This window comes from Myotis lucifugus, unplaced genomic scaffold, assembly GCF_000147115.1.
Source record: "Myotis lucifugus unplaced genomic scaffold, Myoluc2.0 scaffold_449, whole genome shotgun sequence".
In the NCBI taxonomy this organism is placed as follows: domain Eukaryota; kingdom Metazoa; phylum Chordata; class Mammalia; order Chiroptera; family Vespertilionidae; genus Myotis; species Myotis lucifugus.
Genome location: NW_005871497.1, coordinates 145,936 through 162,652, shown reverse-complemented (window position 1 = coordinate 162,652; position 16,717 = coordinate 145,936). Strand labels below are relative to the sequence as shown.

The 16,717-nt window shown below is 34.5% G+C and overlaps 1 protein-coding gene across 1 annotated transcript in view; it reads left to right on the top strand.

Moving 5' to 3' along the window:
• Window positions 1-5,692: 5,692 nt before the first annotated feature.
• LOC102417875 (odontogenic ameloblast-associated protein) overlaps window positions 5,693-16,717 on the top strand; it is a 21,675-nt gene continuing 10,650 nt past the window's right edge. Inside the window, exons 1-9 of the mRNA XM_023744320.1 lie at window positions 5,693-5,743; window positions 5,830-5,871; window positions 6,401-6,448; window positions 6,983-7,213; window positions 7,726-7,773; window positions 9,818-9,922; window positions 11,179-11,226; window positions 11,969-12,040; window positions 12,447-12,608. Of these exons, the coding sequence (XP_023600088.1) occupies window positions 5,693-5,743; window positions 5,830-5,871; window positions 6,401-6,448; window positions 6,983-7,213; window positions 7,726-7,773; window positions 9,818-9,922; window positions 11,179-11,226; window positions 11,969-12,040; window positions 12,447-12,608 (807 nt within the window). The remainder of the gene's footprint in view (window positions 5,744-5,829; window positions 5,872-6,400; window positions 6,449-6,982; window positions 7,214-7,725; window positions 7,774-9,817; window positions 9,923-11,178; window positions 11,227-11,968; window positions 12,041-12,446; window positions 12,609-16,717) is intronic.

Genomic DNA, 16,717 nt, shown 5'->3' with positions numbered 1-16,717 from the left:
GAATAACCTTCAGCATACAGTTCCCCTTTATAGCATAAGAGAAATAAACTTCAGATTTTTTCCTAATTCTGATCTTTTTGTCTGCCAGTCTAGCTTCCGTTTCTGTCCTTGACACAAAGAGCAGATTTGACATTCAGCCTATTTTCCAAGCAACAAATATCAGTTCCCCTTTCACTAGTAAAATAGCCTCAGGGGGAAAAAAGTAGACATTTCTAAAACTGCTAAGGTATAGATTAAGATGTTACAAATATAGAACCACATAATTACAAATGACCACTCCTTCTTACCACATTCGTCATGTAATTTCACCAAAAGTGAGGTAACAGATTCTATCATAGAGAAGTATTTAAATCAAGCTAGTTGTTTAATTTGGGGGGGGATATAAAAGACATTTCATTAACAATATGTCTACATGACTGGGTGAATTTCTAGAAAGAAGATTAATTATATTAAACAATATAAAATCTGATCTCAAACACTCCAATGACTTTCAATATTTGTCAGTGCTGTAAGTAACATTTAATCTCATGATGTAAATGTATCTTTGTAATTTCTAAGTAAGAACAGGTATATAAATAGTTGAGTGTGATTATGGGCCAGGAACTGGAGATAAAAAGTGGACAACACAAAGAGTCTTCACTAATGAAGTTATATTTTATATTCTAGTGGTAGAAGGTAACAAAAATTATTATAAATAATGCTAACCAAATAAATAAATAATTATATCAATTGTGAGACCTTAACACAAGCTTTGCAGAACATCTAAGCGGGGTTATATGTACAGTGACCAGAGAGAGCGCTTTCCAGACATAGAGCTTAATGAACAAGGACCTGAGTGAAAAGCAGTGAAGTAGGAGCAAGAGCTAGCTCACTAAGGGCTTTGTAAACCAGGTTAGGTAGAAGAAAAGAAAAAGAAACAGTGGCAGATAAAAGAGAAAAAATAGTAAATCAATAGATGGAAGAAGGGAAGGAGAAAGAAAGAGGGGAAGGAGAAAGGAAAACAAGATAGAAAAATGTTGTGAGCAATAAAAGGCCATTGCAATTAGAAAACATAAAGTCTTATTGTGGAAATAAACTGTTAATGTAACAAGATGAAAAACAAAAGACAATCCACAGAATTCTGAGAAAGAGCTAAGGCAGACTGGCCTGGGGTACTACTATTCTTCTTGACTGGGACATATACAAGAGTCCCATGACCACAGCATGGCCTTGGCTAGATGTCCGAGAAGGAAAAATCCAGAAAGCAGCCAAAAACACTTATCTTAAATCAAGTTATTAGAAATATAAGATTTTGATTAAAATGGAGATGTTTCTGGAAGGTTATAGTACAAAAACCTGATTGCGGCCAAACTCTGATTACAGCTCAAGAAGAAACAGATATAAGGATCATACAGTAGTGGGTTTGAAATTCACAAAGAACAAAGGGTACAAACAAATACTATAAAGTTTCAGGAGAAAGGAAAAAAAAGAAACATTTCAGGTCAGGGGACAAAAGAAGTGATTAGGCCCAGACCAGGATAGGTTGTATTTGAGAGGATGCATTTGTGCCTCTCATTGAATGCTCTGGAGGCCCCGCTTCAGGGAATCACAGGCAGTTGATAGTTTGTAGCCCAAGCCTAGTTTTGTGGGCTGGCCTCTCTCAATTTCCCTGAAACTTATGGGTACGTTTGTGAAAGGAGGAGGAATGTATTACTTTCATTTTCTTAATACTCTCTATTCCTGAACAAATTACTCCTGGATATTATACTTTATAGTCATAACTCACATTCACATACAAATCTTAAACATAATAAAGTTAGACTCATATAATCAAGCTAGATCCATTAAGCTAGGACATATTGTCTTTGTGGACATGTAATGATTAATATCCAGAAATGTACACTTATTTAACAGAAGTGGGCACTTTAGCAGAGTTTCATAGAAATTAAAAGTGAACACTTTATGTGCCAAAATATATTTTATTAAGAACTTGCTCATTCTCTTTATTTACTGCACAAGTCATGAATAAAGTAATTGTTAAACTCAGAAAAGCTATTACTTTCATTGAGTTGATATTAATTATTCAACTCTGGCAACTTATGAAAACCTTCATTTCTATCATTTATAATTTTTATCTGTTAACTGTCTTTGAAGTTGTTCTGTGTCTCTCTCCTCTCTGGTTAGGCAGTTTGGTGCTTTAGAAAAATTATTTGATTAAGAATCAAAAGACCTGCATACTAGCCATAATTCTGCATATTTTTAATAGTGTGTGTGAGGGGGGACAGTAATTTTCATGAATTCAGAGACCACGTCTGTTTAATTGATACTAAATTCTCAATGCTTAGCAAAGATGTGGACTGTTGAAGCTGCATAATAACTATTAGTTGTATGGATGAATGAGTGAATGAATGAAGTCACCGAGCCTTCTGTACCTCAGCTTTCTCCCTGAAATGTGGAAGTGATATATATATAATCTGCCTACCTTAATATGTAATTATAAGTTCCTGAAAAAAAATAAAACACATATGTAAGAAAATTATTTTTATTATAAACTATGCTAAAATTCAATTTGACTTTCCTGATTCACAGAATATTGGTCTACTTCACAATAGTTCTCTGTGAGCCTCTTAATTTTTCAGGTTAGTTGAAGGGGGGGAAAAAAGTGCAGTGATAACATTTTGAAAGGACTCACCTATAAGCCATTGTTGCTTTTTCGTCATTTATGTTATTGGAACAAAGATCTGGATCATTTCAATAGCACATAATCCAACAGTAATATGTACTTGGCATTGATATGTGTTTTTGTACATTTAGGTGAATGAAGGGTGTCTGATGTTCTAGTAACTGAACTAAAACAAAATAATGAAGGTACAGTGACAATACCTAGTTCAGGATTTCCTCATCTTAAGGTTTCCGCACCTTAATCCATACAGACTGACATTGCTCTGGATCGGTACCACCTTTTTTGTACCCTGAATGACGGGACTCATTTACTTAATTTCCCAGTGGGTATACCTACTAGGTGACTGACATGGGATAGGAAAATAAGTCCAACATAGCTGAATAGGAGAAATATATAGACAATGCAATGTAATATTGCTTCTTCCTCTCCAACCCAGTGATAACTTTGCCTCCAATGACACAGGGAGTTAGAAGCTATCAGATAGGAAAGCATAGCCTGTTCTTTCACCACGTTAACTTGAAAAAAAGCAGTTTCAACTGCTTTTCTTTAGAATATTCAAATAATAGGGGGGAAATGAAATTTTCTTCCAACTACCTTCAGATTTGAGGACTATATCTAGGTGAAACTATCCATCATCAGGATAATTTTTACATTGACTATTTTGGCTCTGTAATATAATTCCTAAATTTTTCTGTGCTTAGCCCTGACAACTTTCTGGCTCAGAGTGAAGTTAGCTGTCTAAGTCTCTGCACAATGCCATAAAAATCTCAGGAGACTGAGTTTATGGTGAACTAATTTTTTTATTTTGTCATATATTTTATTTATACATATGTTATCAACCCCGTGGGTATATTGTCTTTAATTTGATGATATTCAGAATAGACCATGGTCATTAATTATAAATATGTATAATTAGGCAATACAGCAACATGTACCATGTCCACCACTCAACTCATCTACTGGGTTTTCCAGGCAACAATTTGTCACATTAATCACCCAGCTATAGCTAAATCAGCCATCAGCATCTAGAGTGGTCTACTTAGCCAATCTAAAAATATAACATTCATAAATCTTGGGGAAGTTTCTTTCTAACAGATATATGATCCTAGTAGTAGCTTTTCTTCCTTAGTAAAAAAAAAAAAAAAAAAGTTTTGTTATTTTAACTAATTTTTTTTTGTCCTTTTGGTTTTTTAGGCTATATAACAAATGCTATCAGCATTTTAGTACTAAAGAGCCATGTAAGTTCTAAGAAGTATATCATTCTATTGAGAAAAAACAAATTTATTTAAAGGCAATAACTTTGTTTTCCTACATGATAAGGCCACCATTAGTTGTTTCTAGATGAAATTAGCCAAAGAAATCTTCCACAATAGAAATTAATTGATAATACATTATCATAACACTTATGATCCTGGACTATCAGAATGGGATCAATAATAACAACAAGGAAAAACAAGACAAATAAACACAAACCTCACTTTATAAAGAAAATTTAAATAGCATGATGAACAGATAATAACACTTAGTTGTATTTTGAATATTAAAATCATATTTAGCAAAAAGTATTTTTAAAGTGCAAAACACTCACCACTATCTTTTAAAATAAAAGCCATCATGCTTTCTATGAAATTATTTATCCCAAACATTCAATCACATGGGGATATACATGTCATAGACACATAGAGATTTGGCATTTTTTGCATTTCATTCCTTTAGTTCAAAGAGATTTACTGATTTTTTTAACATTGAACCTAAATGAAATTAGCTCATATTTACTCAGTTCAGGATTGAAGAACCAAAGAATCTTTACCATCCCTAAGTAGGTTTTGAATTTTTGTCTTTTAGACCTCTGCCTTATGTCTAATAATCTATATTTTACTCTTAAAATAAATATCCACCATTAATCTTTGACCTTCATTGAGGCTTTCAAAGTTATTCTATTATGGTATCCATTTTCAAGATGATTTAAAAAAAGGAGCAGAGTGAAATTATTCTAGAAGATTTAGTCATAACCAAAGCAGAAACCAGGAATGATCATAAGAAAACATTTCTCAGAGGATAATTTAATGGCATTACTAAAAGTGTGGGAACCATTTACCACCTAGATGATTAGGAAAGGGGTTATTAGCTAAGCCATTGTCTAAAACCCACTGAATCACTGGCCCTTTTGAAAAATGATTGGTCCCTTTTTTCTAAAGATGGGTTTTAAAATATAAGAGATGTTCTAAGCAGTAGAACTGAAAGATAAAAGGAACACAGACCCTGCATGGATCTAGTATCTCTTCATAGGCAAAGGAGTGAGGTAAGATATCAAATCTTCACTTTCATAATATTAAAACCAAACTCAGTCAATCCTACAGGGTAGCCTACCAAGGTCACCCTTACTACTTGTGTAGATCAGTGATTTGAAGTAGGGCAGGGTTTTCACATTTGGAGGATAAGGCATAATATACTACCATGGGTAGCACTATAAATCAATATTGCAACTTAATTTTATAAGCTTTTTTCCTGAGTTACAAAACTATGGACTCAGTTTTTTAGTTTTCATGTATACTTAACGTTATTAGACTTTTCAATGAAAATTATTTGGTATTAAACTGTTACTGTCAAATCTTTATTGTGGTATTTTTACTACTACATTGAATAGACATTAAAATTGTTTTTATAATAAGGACCCAGTCATAGGTCACCCAGTCAGTGAGAAAGGGATTCACTCCTTTCTATGTAGAACAGCTCAAAGCATCAGGCCATCTTGTTTATAACTCATTCAACTACATCATATGCCACTAAATGAGTCATTTGGTCAAGCTAAAAAAATGAGCTAACAATTTTGGTTTGTCTGAGAGAAAATAATAATGTATATTATAGATATTTATGTTTTATATTAAATCTTAACATATAGGTAAATACTGTAAAATTCAACCAACTACTCTCCTAATTGAAAAATACCAACTAATTATTATCATGATTTTTATGTAGTTTTTTTTAAAGCTAAATTTCACTTTTTTTTCCTAGGTATTTCATCTGAAAATGAAAACCATAATTCTTTTTGGGCTACTGGGAGCCACGCTATCAGCCCCAGTAAGTGATTTCATAGCACAGCTGAAATCACTGTGTAAAACCTTTAACAAATCCCAAATCCTTCTTTTATCTTTTTTTTTTTTTAGATTATCCCACAGCGCCTTTTGTCTGCAAGCCACAGCAATGAGGTTAGTTTAGATACTTAAAATAATCTCCTCCTTTTTGTTTGTTTGTTTTTTGAAAGTCGAATGGGGAAGAGATAAAAGCCAAAAATTCAAAATCTAGTTAGAGGCATTAAAGATTCCTTGGTTCTTCAGTGCTCTTATATCCATATGCATTTCCAATGTTCATGCATGTTTTATATACCAGGTTCTTTCTAAAATATTATTTCACCATTACTTAACAGCAATGAAAACATTTTGTGTATCTTTTTAATAGCCCCTAATACAGATGTACATAGGTGTTTAGGGCATCAAATGACTAATGAAATCATTTGGAATGGGCTAAAGTTGTACAATCCCGTACACAGCAAGGGAGAGGTAGTTAAATCCCAACCTCTAAACACTGTAATTTAGTATAAGCTTAGTGAGAAAACATCTCACCTCTAACAGGAACCTAAGATTAGTCAGCTCTGACTTGTGCTCTATTTGTAGTAAACATTGATCTTAATAAATTTACTGTGTGGTAATGTTATTTTCATATTCTTTCCTTTTCTAGTTACTGCTGAGTCTTAATAATGCTCAACTTCAGCCACTACAGCTTCAGGTATCTCTACCTCAATAATTATTTTAAGAATATTTTTCTACCTTTCATTTCTTATTATGGCACTTTTTATGAGAACATTTCTGAAATTTCCATTTTTAAAGTTACGAATTTGTCCCATATATTCTAATTACCATTTGTTTGAACACTAAGTAAAAACTATAATCTGATTAGCACTTATTTTTTGAGAACTTGGTACATGCCAGACACAGATTCTCATAGCTATGAGATCATTAAAATTAACTACCTTACAAAAAGTCATACTCAGCTAACTGGGTTAAAAAAAAGATTCAAACCCAGTCTGGCAACTCAGAAACTATACTCTTTATTGACCTAATTCTGCCCCATATTTCTCTTGATCATTGGGAATTTAGCATTGTTCATGCTATTTGCATGGCTCATAATGTGCTAAGATGCTATCTTTTTCTAATAATGCAGCAATGGAAATAGAGAAATTGTTTGCCTGCTCAGGACTGATTTTCAGTGGTTTCTGAAATGAAAAAGAAAACCTTCCTTTTTTCTTTTATATCCTTCCAGAGCCCATTTAATTCATGGATTCCTCCTTTCTCTGGGATTCTACAACAGCAGCAAGCTCAAATTCCAGGACTCACCCCATTCTCCTTAGCAACTCTAGACCAGGTTGCTAGACTGTTCCCAAATCAGATAACTTTCCCAGGACAGGCCAGCTTTGCCCAGGGAAACCAGGTGGGACAACTGAACCCCTCACAGTCTCAAGCACCAGTGCAGACCCAACCGGGCCCTAATAATGTAAGTCAGACCTCTTCAATCTTGAGATAATGTGCATCGGATGTAAAAACAAATATGAATCAGCTTTAAAATAAGACAACAGCTATTGAGCAAGAATTCTTCCCCACAATATGTTTCTACCATCACAGGAAGTTCCTTATCTTTTCTGATTCCTAACAAGAAAAACATCACTTAATCCAGCTATTGTATGATAATAGCCACAAATAAAAAGTGTTAAAACATGTTTTAGAAAATACAATTGGGGGGGGGGGCAATTTGCCTTAATGATAATGCATATAGTAGATGACCTTTTATTGTCATAGAAGTCTGCTAATATATAAATTTGTATGGAGGGATTGAGAAAAAAAAGAGAGAACATGGACATGGACAACAGCGTGGTGACTTCAGGGGTGGAGGGGGATGGGTGGAGATGGTAGAGCGCATAGAGGGAATAAAAGTTGATGAAAAATTAAATTTAATTACATTTTTTAAAAAAGTCAAGTAAAACTTTTTTATGATTTCTTTTTTGGCAGGAGATGCCCTATGTGTTCTCCTTTAAAATGCCTCAAGAGCAAGCCCAGGTAAATAAATAAGATAGCATCACTCCTGTGGCTACTAACACTTGCCATTGAATGAATGCTTTCTTTTATATTTGTAGCTCTGACTCCTGTAGCAGGGCTATAAAAACCCATCCAATGATATCACTGTCTGGGTGCTGCTATCGCTGGGTTGGCATCATTTTGTTAATGTCGGACTCACTCAATAACTCCTGAAGAAAGTCCAGCTAAGAAGAGTCTTCAGGACTCCTGAGCTCCCAGGGCACTACCATGTTAGGAATAAAGGAGCTCACTAAACCCTAGCTTATGTCCTTTCTGCATCTGAAGTGCTGGCAGTTGGGAAAAACTCGAGAGAAATAACATGGGTGGACTTTGCCCAACCCTAAATTTTGTTTCAGAGGAAAATGTATTAAATTGATAAAATATGACATAATGATATAATGTAGAGATAAGAAACACTTGCCCACATTATTTGACAATTATGAAGTTCTGGTCAAAACATTTCCAGGTTCTTGCATATTTTTAATTTAATTCCATATTACAATCAAATGGTGGTGATTTTCATGAAATAGGAAAATCTTAAAAATATGAAGGCCAACTAGTAGAATCATTAGATTAATATGGAAAATCCTCTCAAGAGTAGGCTAATTTTATAATATCCTGGGTTCAAAGAAATAGAGATATAGGTAAATTATATTATTCACCACCAGAGTACTGAGCATTTATAAAAACTTACACCACTTGACTACACTGTAATCATAATTATGTAATCTTGTCCCACCCCATAAGAAACCAAAAGTTACTTCTAGACATTATCTCATTGTATGCCATAGCATTTAGAGTTAGATACATGATGCAGAATTACTTCATTTTAAAGATCAGGAAAATAAGTCTTAATGAGATTAAATTCCCAATCCTAATGAAACTAAATAGCAGAGTTGAAATAGAATTCTTCGCCTTTTCTTTAACTACTAAAACAGTGTTTTTCTTCCCTGGCTTTGCATTAGAATCTCTGGTAGTAATTCTGAAAATTACAAATGCCTAGACCAGTGGTCGGCAAACTCATTAGTCAACAGAGCCAAATATCAACAGTACAATGATTGAGAGCCAAATTTTTAAAACTTAAACTATATAGGTAGGTACATTGTTATTAACTTAATTAGGGTACTCCTAAGGCTTAGGAAGAGCCACACTCAAGGGGCCAAAGAGCCGCATGTGGCTCGCGAGCCACAGTTTGCCGACCACGGGGACCCTTCCCATACCTAATGGATCAAAACCTCATGAGTAGATCCCAAATATGATTAATTATTAAAATGCTCAACAGGTGATGTTGATTTTAGACAGGATTAAGAAACATTGCACAAAATAAATTTTTCAAGCCACAGTTGTTGTTTTTTACCTCTTATGTCTGATCTAGTCTTATTTCATTATATAAGGAAACAAAACATTATATAAAACTTAATGTATGTACTACGATTCCCATTTTTAATAAACATATGCATGTATAGACACACAGGCATAAGTGGAAGCCAAAACTTGATTATGTGGATGGTGAAGTTACAGGTGATTTTATTTGTTCCTTATCTCTGGATTCTCAAAACATTCTAAAATGCATATAGATTGTTTTAATTAAACTGTCAATTATTAAGGGCAATATATTCCTGACATTATGTTCATTATGGTAAAACTGCTAGTACCATGTTCTGCAGAATGATGACTCTCCCCAAAAATAAGGGAAGTGCTATATAGGCTATCCTCTTCTTAGACATTTGCAAAGTAATTTGTGCATAAAGTATAAAATTTGTATATAAAGCCCAAGGTGTGCTTTTACAAAAGCCTATTATTTAATTGAACACAATCCTTCCTAAATGTGTTTGACCAAACAACCTTGAAACAAAGTCCAATCCAGTATCACGTGCAATACAAGTTGTTCCTAACGTTTAGGAAGAAATGCTTTTGTGTCCTTTTTTTATAAAATTGCTAAATATGAGTAAGTTTTAAAATAATATTGACATTAGAAGAATTTTTTTAAAAACGACTATGCTGATTCATTTCTGTTTACAAATAGATGCTTCAGTACTATCCGGTTTACATGCTCCTTCCCTGGGAACAACCTCAGCAAACAGTCCCAGAGTTACCGCCACAAACAGGACAGCAGCAATTTGAGGAGCAGGTACTGCAAGTGTTTGATTTTAAGCTAAGAAGTTCTAGTTCCATCTGAGAAAGGAGAAGATAAGGCAAATTTTAAGAGGAAAGAATAGCTAAGTACATTTAGTAAAAAAAATCTCAATAGCTTGAACTGTGGTGATCATAAAAGAATTTGGTGTTTTTTCCTAAAGTACCACTAATTTGGAAATGTTCTAAGACTGGATTTTAAAATCATGAAATCAGTGAGTGGATTTAATAAAATCAGAGGGCAAAAACTAAATCATCTTGGAAAATGAAGTTTTCTAAAACCAGGTCTCAGGGTGTATGGGGAAGGCAACCAATCAATGTGTCTTTCTCACATCAATGTTTCTCTCTCTCTCTCTCTCTCTCTCTCTCTCTCTCTCTATATATATATATATATATATATATATATATATATATATATATATCCCTTCCTCCCTTCCTCATTCTCTCCTCCTTCCTCCCTCCTTTTCATTCTCCCTAAAAATCAATGGAAAAAATTATCCTTGGGTGAGGATGAACAAAAAATAAAATTAAAAAATGAAAATAGCTACCATAATAAAAGCTACTTTGTTCACCAGATCTTGCAATACACTTAGATAACATCACACTAAGTTTTGTGAACCTGCAATACATTTTTAGAATTCTAATATAAATTCAGGTGGCTCATAATAACTAGATTTCTTTTCATTAGAATGGGGGAAAATAATATTTACACCACTCTAAAACTTGCCAAACCAAATTAGAGAAAACTGAAAATTATGCTTTAAGTGACTGATAGTAGTAATTCTAATTGTCATGCTAAATTAGAGGAAGGAAAAGTTTTAACTTAGAAATCATATGCTGTTGAAAGGATGTTTAGTAATTTAACATTTTTTGCCACCTAGAACATATGAACGTTCAAAAAAGCATTTAGTATAATATAAATGTACATATATTTTAGTCCTGGCCAGTGGGGCTCAGTTGGTTGAGCATCGTTCCCTGCACCAAAGGTCACTGGTTTGATTCCCAATTAGGGCACATGCCCAGGTTACGGGCTTAAGCCCTAATTGGGTGTGTATGGGAGGCAGCCAATCGATGTTTCTCTCTCACATTGATGTTTCCCTCTCCCTTCCTCTCTCTGAAAAAAAAAATCAAATATATATATATATATATATATATATATATATATATATATATATATAAATTTTTGTAATCATTTAACACAAAATTATGACAAAAACATCAGAATCTAATGCATTTTTTTCAAAAATCTGACAGATGCCATTCTATACTCAGTTTGGATATATCCCACAACAAGTCGAACCTGTAAGTAAATGCATACCTTTTCATGTTAAAAATAAAAAAAAACTACCTTTTAAAACTACTTGCTTCAGAATTTGTTAAATCTATACGTGCCCTGCAGCCAAATACCTTAGCTGAACAAAGTTGGATTTATCTATTCATTGCAATAAGGGAGGACACACACATGGGAAACTGTGCGGTGTCCTAACAGGAAGGTATTGAAATGACTTCATATAGGATTTGGGGTTGTCAGGTGATTTGGGGCAAGTTCAAAGAGTGCTGGTTCACCCTGGTTCTATGATTGGGTAACAGTGATTCTTATTTTAAAGGAGCAAGGCCAGGCTGTGATAGTAAAAAAGCAAGAGTTACTCAGATTAGCCAGGATGTGAGGATTTTTATGTCTCACACTGTGATCTTGTTTTAGACAAGATGACAAAGCAGTCTTGTTTTTGTCACTTCATTGTATTCAGAGGCAAATTTGTCCCAGGTTGGTGCTCTGTAGGGATTGCTAATATTCAACAGAACACCACGGCTGGCCCAGCAGAGAATGGCAGGGAAGGAGCTCCTGAGCACGCAGGCAGGGTTATCCCGTCAGGCCAGTTTCCCTGTGTCGGGAGCTGCTTCTCTCTTTCTCAAATCGAAATGATCATTTTTGTGTATAAGAAACTAATTTAAGAAGTTGGGAAGTGTTTAACTGCTTTTGATGCAAAACAACATATTTTAGAAATTAAGAATTTAGACTTTTATAAACTTTCCAATTTTCCAGGTTATACCAGGAGGACAGAAGCAACTAGCCTTTGATGCCATCATAGGCACAGGTCCTGAAACTGCTGCAATGGTAAGATTCCTTACCACACTTCGCTAGATGCGCGCAATCAGCAACTTACAACCTACAGTTTCCTGCACTATTGTTTATTTTAATGAAAACTTTATTATTATTATTCCATCAACAATTAGATCTTTGGCCAGTCAAGATTCAATTTACTCAGTTCATCAAATATTTATTGAGGGGCTATTATAGGTCATATATTCTCCTATGTACACTCATTTAAACAGGTATCAAGAGACATCCACGTTTGCACAGTCTTTCTAAAGGATAGATTATAATCTAGAAAAGATTAAAGGCATTTTCTTTTTAAATTAATTCCTTGCCTTGCATCTCAATTCTGTTGCTTTATATTCTTCCCAATTTGACTTTGTACTTTAACCTGAAAACACTTTGTTTTCTTTCTCATTCTCTATAGCCAGCAGAAGGAGTGATGCCATATTTACAAAACAAAATGATAAACTTTAAGCATGCCAATAGAGGAATTGTCATTCCTCCAACTTCACAAAAACCCAGCACAACAAATGCTTTTGCTTCTGCTATAGACCCAACTATTACCCCAGAGCCCATGGAAGAGAAGGTAGAGTAATCAAAGATTCATTTTATGTAAGAAATTATTGTCTAATAGAAAATATAATTTAGTGCTTAATTTATAGGAAACTTATGAAAATAATTAGTTAATGGTATAGTAGGATATGTGGTCTTGACCTTGAATGAGGAGGCCTATAATTGCTTACTGATAATTAATCAGAATATAATTTAATTTTGATCTATAAGAAATTTTCATGAATGTCCTTTTTTATTTTTTCCACTAGGCCAAGACTAGTAGCCTAAAGGAACCATAAGACGTTGTTCTAATAATGCAGAATTTTTGGTAGGTATTTACTAAGAGACCTGCATAAGTACCACAACATATTCTAAATTCAAAGAGGAAAAAAAGAAAAGCTGTCAGGGGGACAATCAAAGAGGTCTTACAAAACAAACAGAAAAGTTAGTGCTTATATATTCTTACAAAGCTAATAATCATTATGGGATGTTAGCAATTTTTTAAACCAAAATAAATTTTGAGAATCATGTCTATCTATACCATAAACTTGGTATAAACTCTGAAAACACAAATAATAAATATACTAGGTCCATATAAAAGTCATTCTACGGACACTATTTACAAAGTCAATTCTCCTAAATCAGCACTTCACTTTGCAAGCGATAAATTGTAATAATATCAACCAATCTGTATTAGATTAGAATGAAATAAAGTCTTAAATACAAAAAAATTGCATAATCACCTGGAAATTTAAACCATCATGGCTTATATATTAAACATAACCTAAATTAATCACCTGTCCTAATGGGCTTGTTTGGCTATGAGGCTACTGGGTGTTTGAAAGAAGGACAAGCTGGCATGACACTAAGAATTTTTAAATGCACACTAAAAAAATTGGCCTAAAGGGAAAACCAAAAGGCAAGATTTTTTGAAATCTCCTCCCTGCTGCCTATAAGTCTCTTCTAATTCCTTCTTCTATGAAAATGCATACTCAGCATTCTTCAGATGAAAAAATGAAGTCTACAAAAATACAACCCAAAATGAATAGTGTTAGCATTGTTTTAGAAAATTCTCCTTTTCAATGTAAACTTTTGTACAATGCAAGTTAATTTATTTAATCAGAAATATTAAAAGTATTTCAGTATAGTGTGACCTTCAATCTACGTGGCATTAATGTCAGAAAAAATAAAGTTTTCCATTTCTTTATTAAGAAATTGAGAAAATACATAGGAAATTTTATACAGAACAGTCTAATGGTCCTAAAATGTTCTTCCATCTTATTTTTCAGAGAAAAGGACATGGCAATGCCTTGGATATCATTTTAGGCTATTTGCTTCCTCAATGCTAATATCAGTTCTTCGAAAAATACAGAATATCTTTGCTCCTCTTCTGAATTTCTTTTTACTTATAATTTTGCACTCTTTAGATAAGTCATAGAAAAAGTAATACAATTATTTAATAACTCCTGTCTTTAAAAAATTATATTTCTTTTCAAATACCCTATCATTACATAATCTGTTAACAATGAGGATAAAGCTGACATCACTGGATCAACTGAATAATTGCATTAATAAAAGATGGCTCAGAAAAAATGGTGTAATTGATGAGAATAAAGATATACTGTCATTGGATTTCTGAGTATGATGATTGGGACTGAGGAACTAAAGTATGTACCTAATTTTGGCATATCTCATTATTTCACCCAGCCCCATTCTGCTAGATTCCTTTTGGTGTATTCTCCATTAAAATCAAAATTATTTGGTGGCAGATATCATGAAGTACATGCTCCTGGTATGTCACAGCTACAGAGAGAGTTATGGTTGTCCTCACACAAAAGGATAGATCCCCAGGAGGATGTATGCCAGTTTGGGGAGGTGGTATCCTATATAATAAAAGCATAATATGCAAATTTCCCACTCTACCAGGAGGTCTTCTGGGAGTTTAATGAGGGGCAGGGCCGGCCGGGGGAAGGAGATCCCAGCCAGCAGCCAGCAGCCAGCAGCCAGCAGCCACTAGGGACCCTACCAGTGCATGAATTTTGTGTACTGGGCCTCTAGTCCTATGTAATAAAAGGCTAATATGCAAATCGACCGAACAGCAGAATGACCGGTAACTATGACATGCACTGACCACTAGGAGTCAGACGCTCAATGCAGGAGCTGCCCCCTGGTGGTCAGTGCACTCCCACAGGGGGAGCGCAGTGGTGGTGACAGGAGCCTCTCCCGCCTCTGCGGCAGTGCTAGGAATGTCCAACTGATGGCTTAGGCCCGCTCCCTCCCCAAGGGGAGCAGGCCTAAGCCATCATTCAGACATACCCTGAGGTCTCCCAGCCTGCAAGAGGTCACAGGCCAGGCTGAGGAAACCGCCCCCCCCCCCCAGTGCAATAATTTCATGCACCGAGCCTCTAGTCTTAGATATAATATAGCATAGATTTTAGACTCACTGGATCTGGCTTTCAATCTAGTTTTGAACCTTCAAGAAATTACTTATCCTCTCTGAGTCTTAATTTTTTCAGATGCAAAACAAGAGATAACCATGGGCATCCCCAAACTTCCTCCTCTGATGTCTCAGAAACCGTTACTCTCTTATTGAGGTCTAGGATTGCCCCTCCACCCTGCAGATGGGGAATGCCTATAAAAGAAAAGTGATATGAATATAGATTTCACCTTTATTGCAAGAACTTAATTTTCTTAAGTTTCTACCTGCTTTTGGTCGCTCTCTAATGCCTTTCAACTGCGTATGTTTTTCCCCAACATTATGCCTAGAGCTTACCATTGTTATTAGCAGGAGATTTAGTTCCATATAAACTTTTTTAAACCTAATAGAAGCTGGAAGTCTATATTCTGAAGATTTTCTCTCCTAAGTATCTTTTGAATCTTTTTATCTTTATCTTCACTATCTCTCCTGGAGAACCTGTTCATCTTCTGTGAGGATTGATATATAATCACCTCCATGTTTGTTCTACCTGCAAGAGTCTTAATCCCCTGCTTAAAACCACATGCAACACCTTCCCATTGGTTTCTGCTTAAACTCCAAGCTCCTTTAATTGGCTGAAAAGGTTCATATTACTTGGTCCTGCCATAAACCCCTTGATCATTTGCCATAAACCCTTTGATCACTACATTCCAGGCAAAGTAAACTCCTTTAAATTTCATAGAATATGCCATGAGCTCCTGATACTTGAATTTTCAGTGTTCCCTCTGCCTGGAACATTATTCCTCCTGCTTTTCATTTGACTAATATCATATCATTTCTTAGGCCTTTACTTTTCCTGGTATACTTTCTCATAGACCATTTATATTAGGCTGGGGTACCTGTTCTGTATTTCTACAGTACCCATACTCCCTTCATCAATTCACTTACAAATGCTATTGAAACTTTTGCTTATTTTGTCTAATAATCTGTAAACTCTAGAAAATCATAGAGAGTATCTTCTCTCATCAGTATTATACAGTGATTTGCATAGTACTCAATCTCTAATTAATTAAAGCACAATAATTTCTTAATACAATAATAAATTAATGACTGAAACTTATTTAAAATACAACCTGATCCTATTCATTATTAATTTCATAACTTAAATTGCAAGGGCCAACTGCTGAGCAGCTTCGTTTATTAGTTCTCCCCAAATCATAAGCCATAAAAATGCTACCAGCAGGCTTTGAATATCACAGCAAATTCTATTAAAAATTATGTATATTTGATATATCTTAAAAACAAACAATTTTAAATATTTGACTTCTATGAAGTCCAATTATTATAAAAATATTTTTATGGCTGATACAAAAGTTCCCTTGTTCAAATCAAATGTATAACCTTTTTGAATATATAGTTATTATTTCAAATATACAACATTAAAGGACTAACTTTCTTATACAGTGTAGCCTTTTGTCCAAATGGGTTAGAATGTAACCTTTTTATTTTTTTTTCAGATTATCTACTGTGCTGTTTTATTTTTTTCTCTCTCTTTTTTTTATTGCTTAAAGTATTACAAAGAGTATTACATATGTCTCCCTTCCCCCCCCCCCCCGCCCTTGACAATCCCCCGGCCTCCCCTAACCCCCAGTGTCTTATGTCCATTGGCTGTGCTTATATGCAGGCATACAAGTCTTTCGGTTGATCTCCTTACCGCCCCCCCCCCC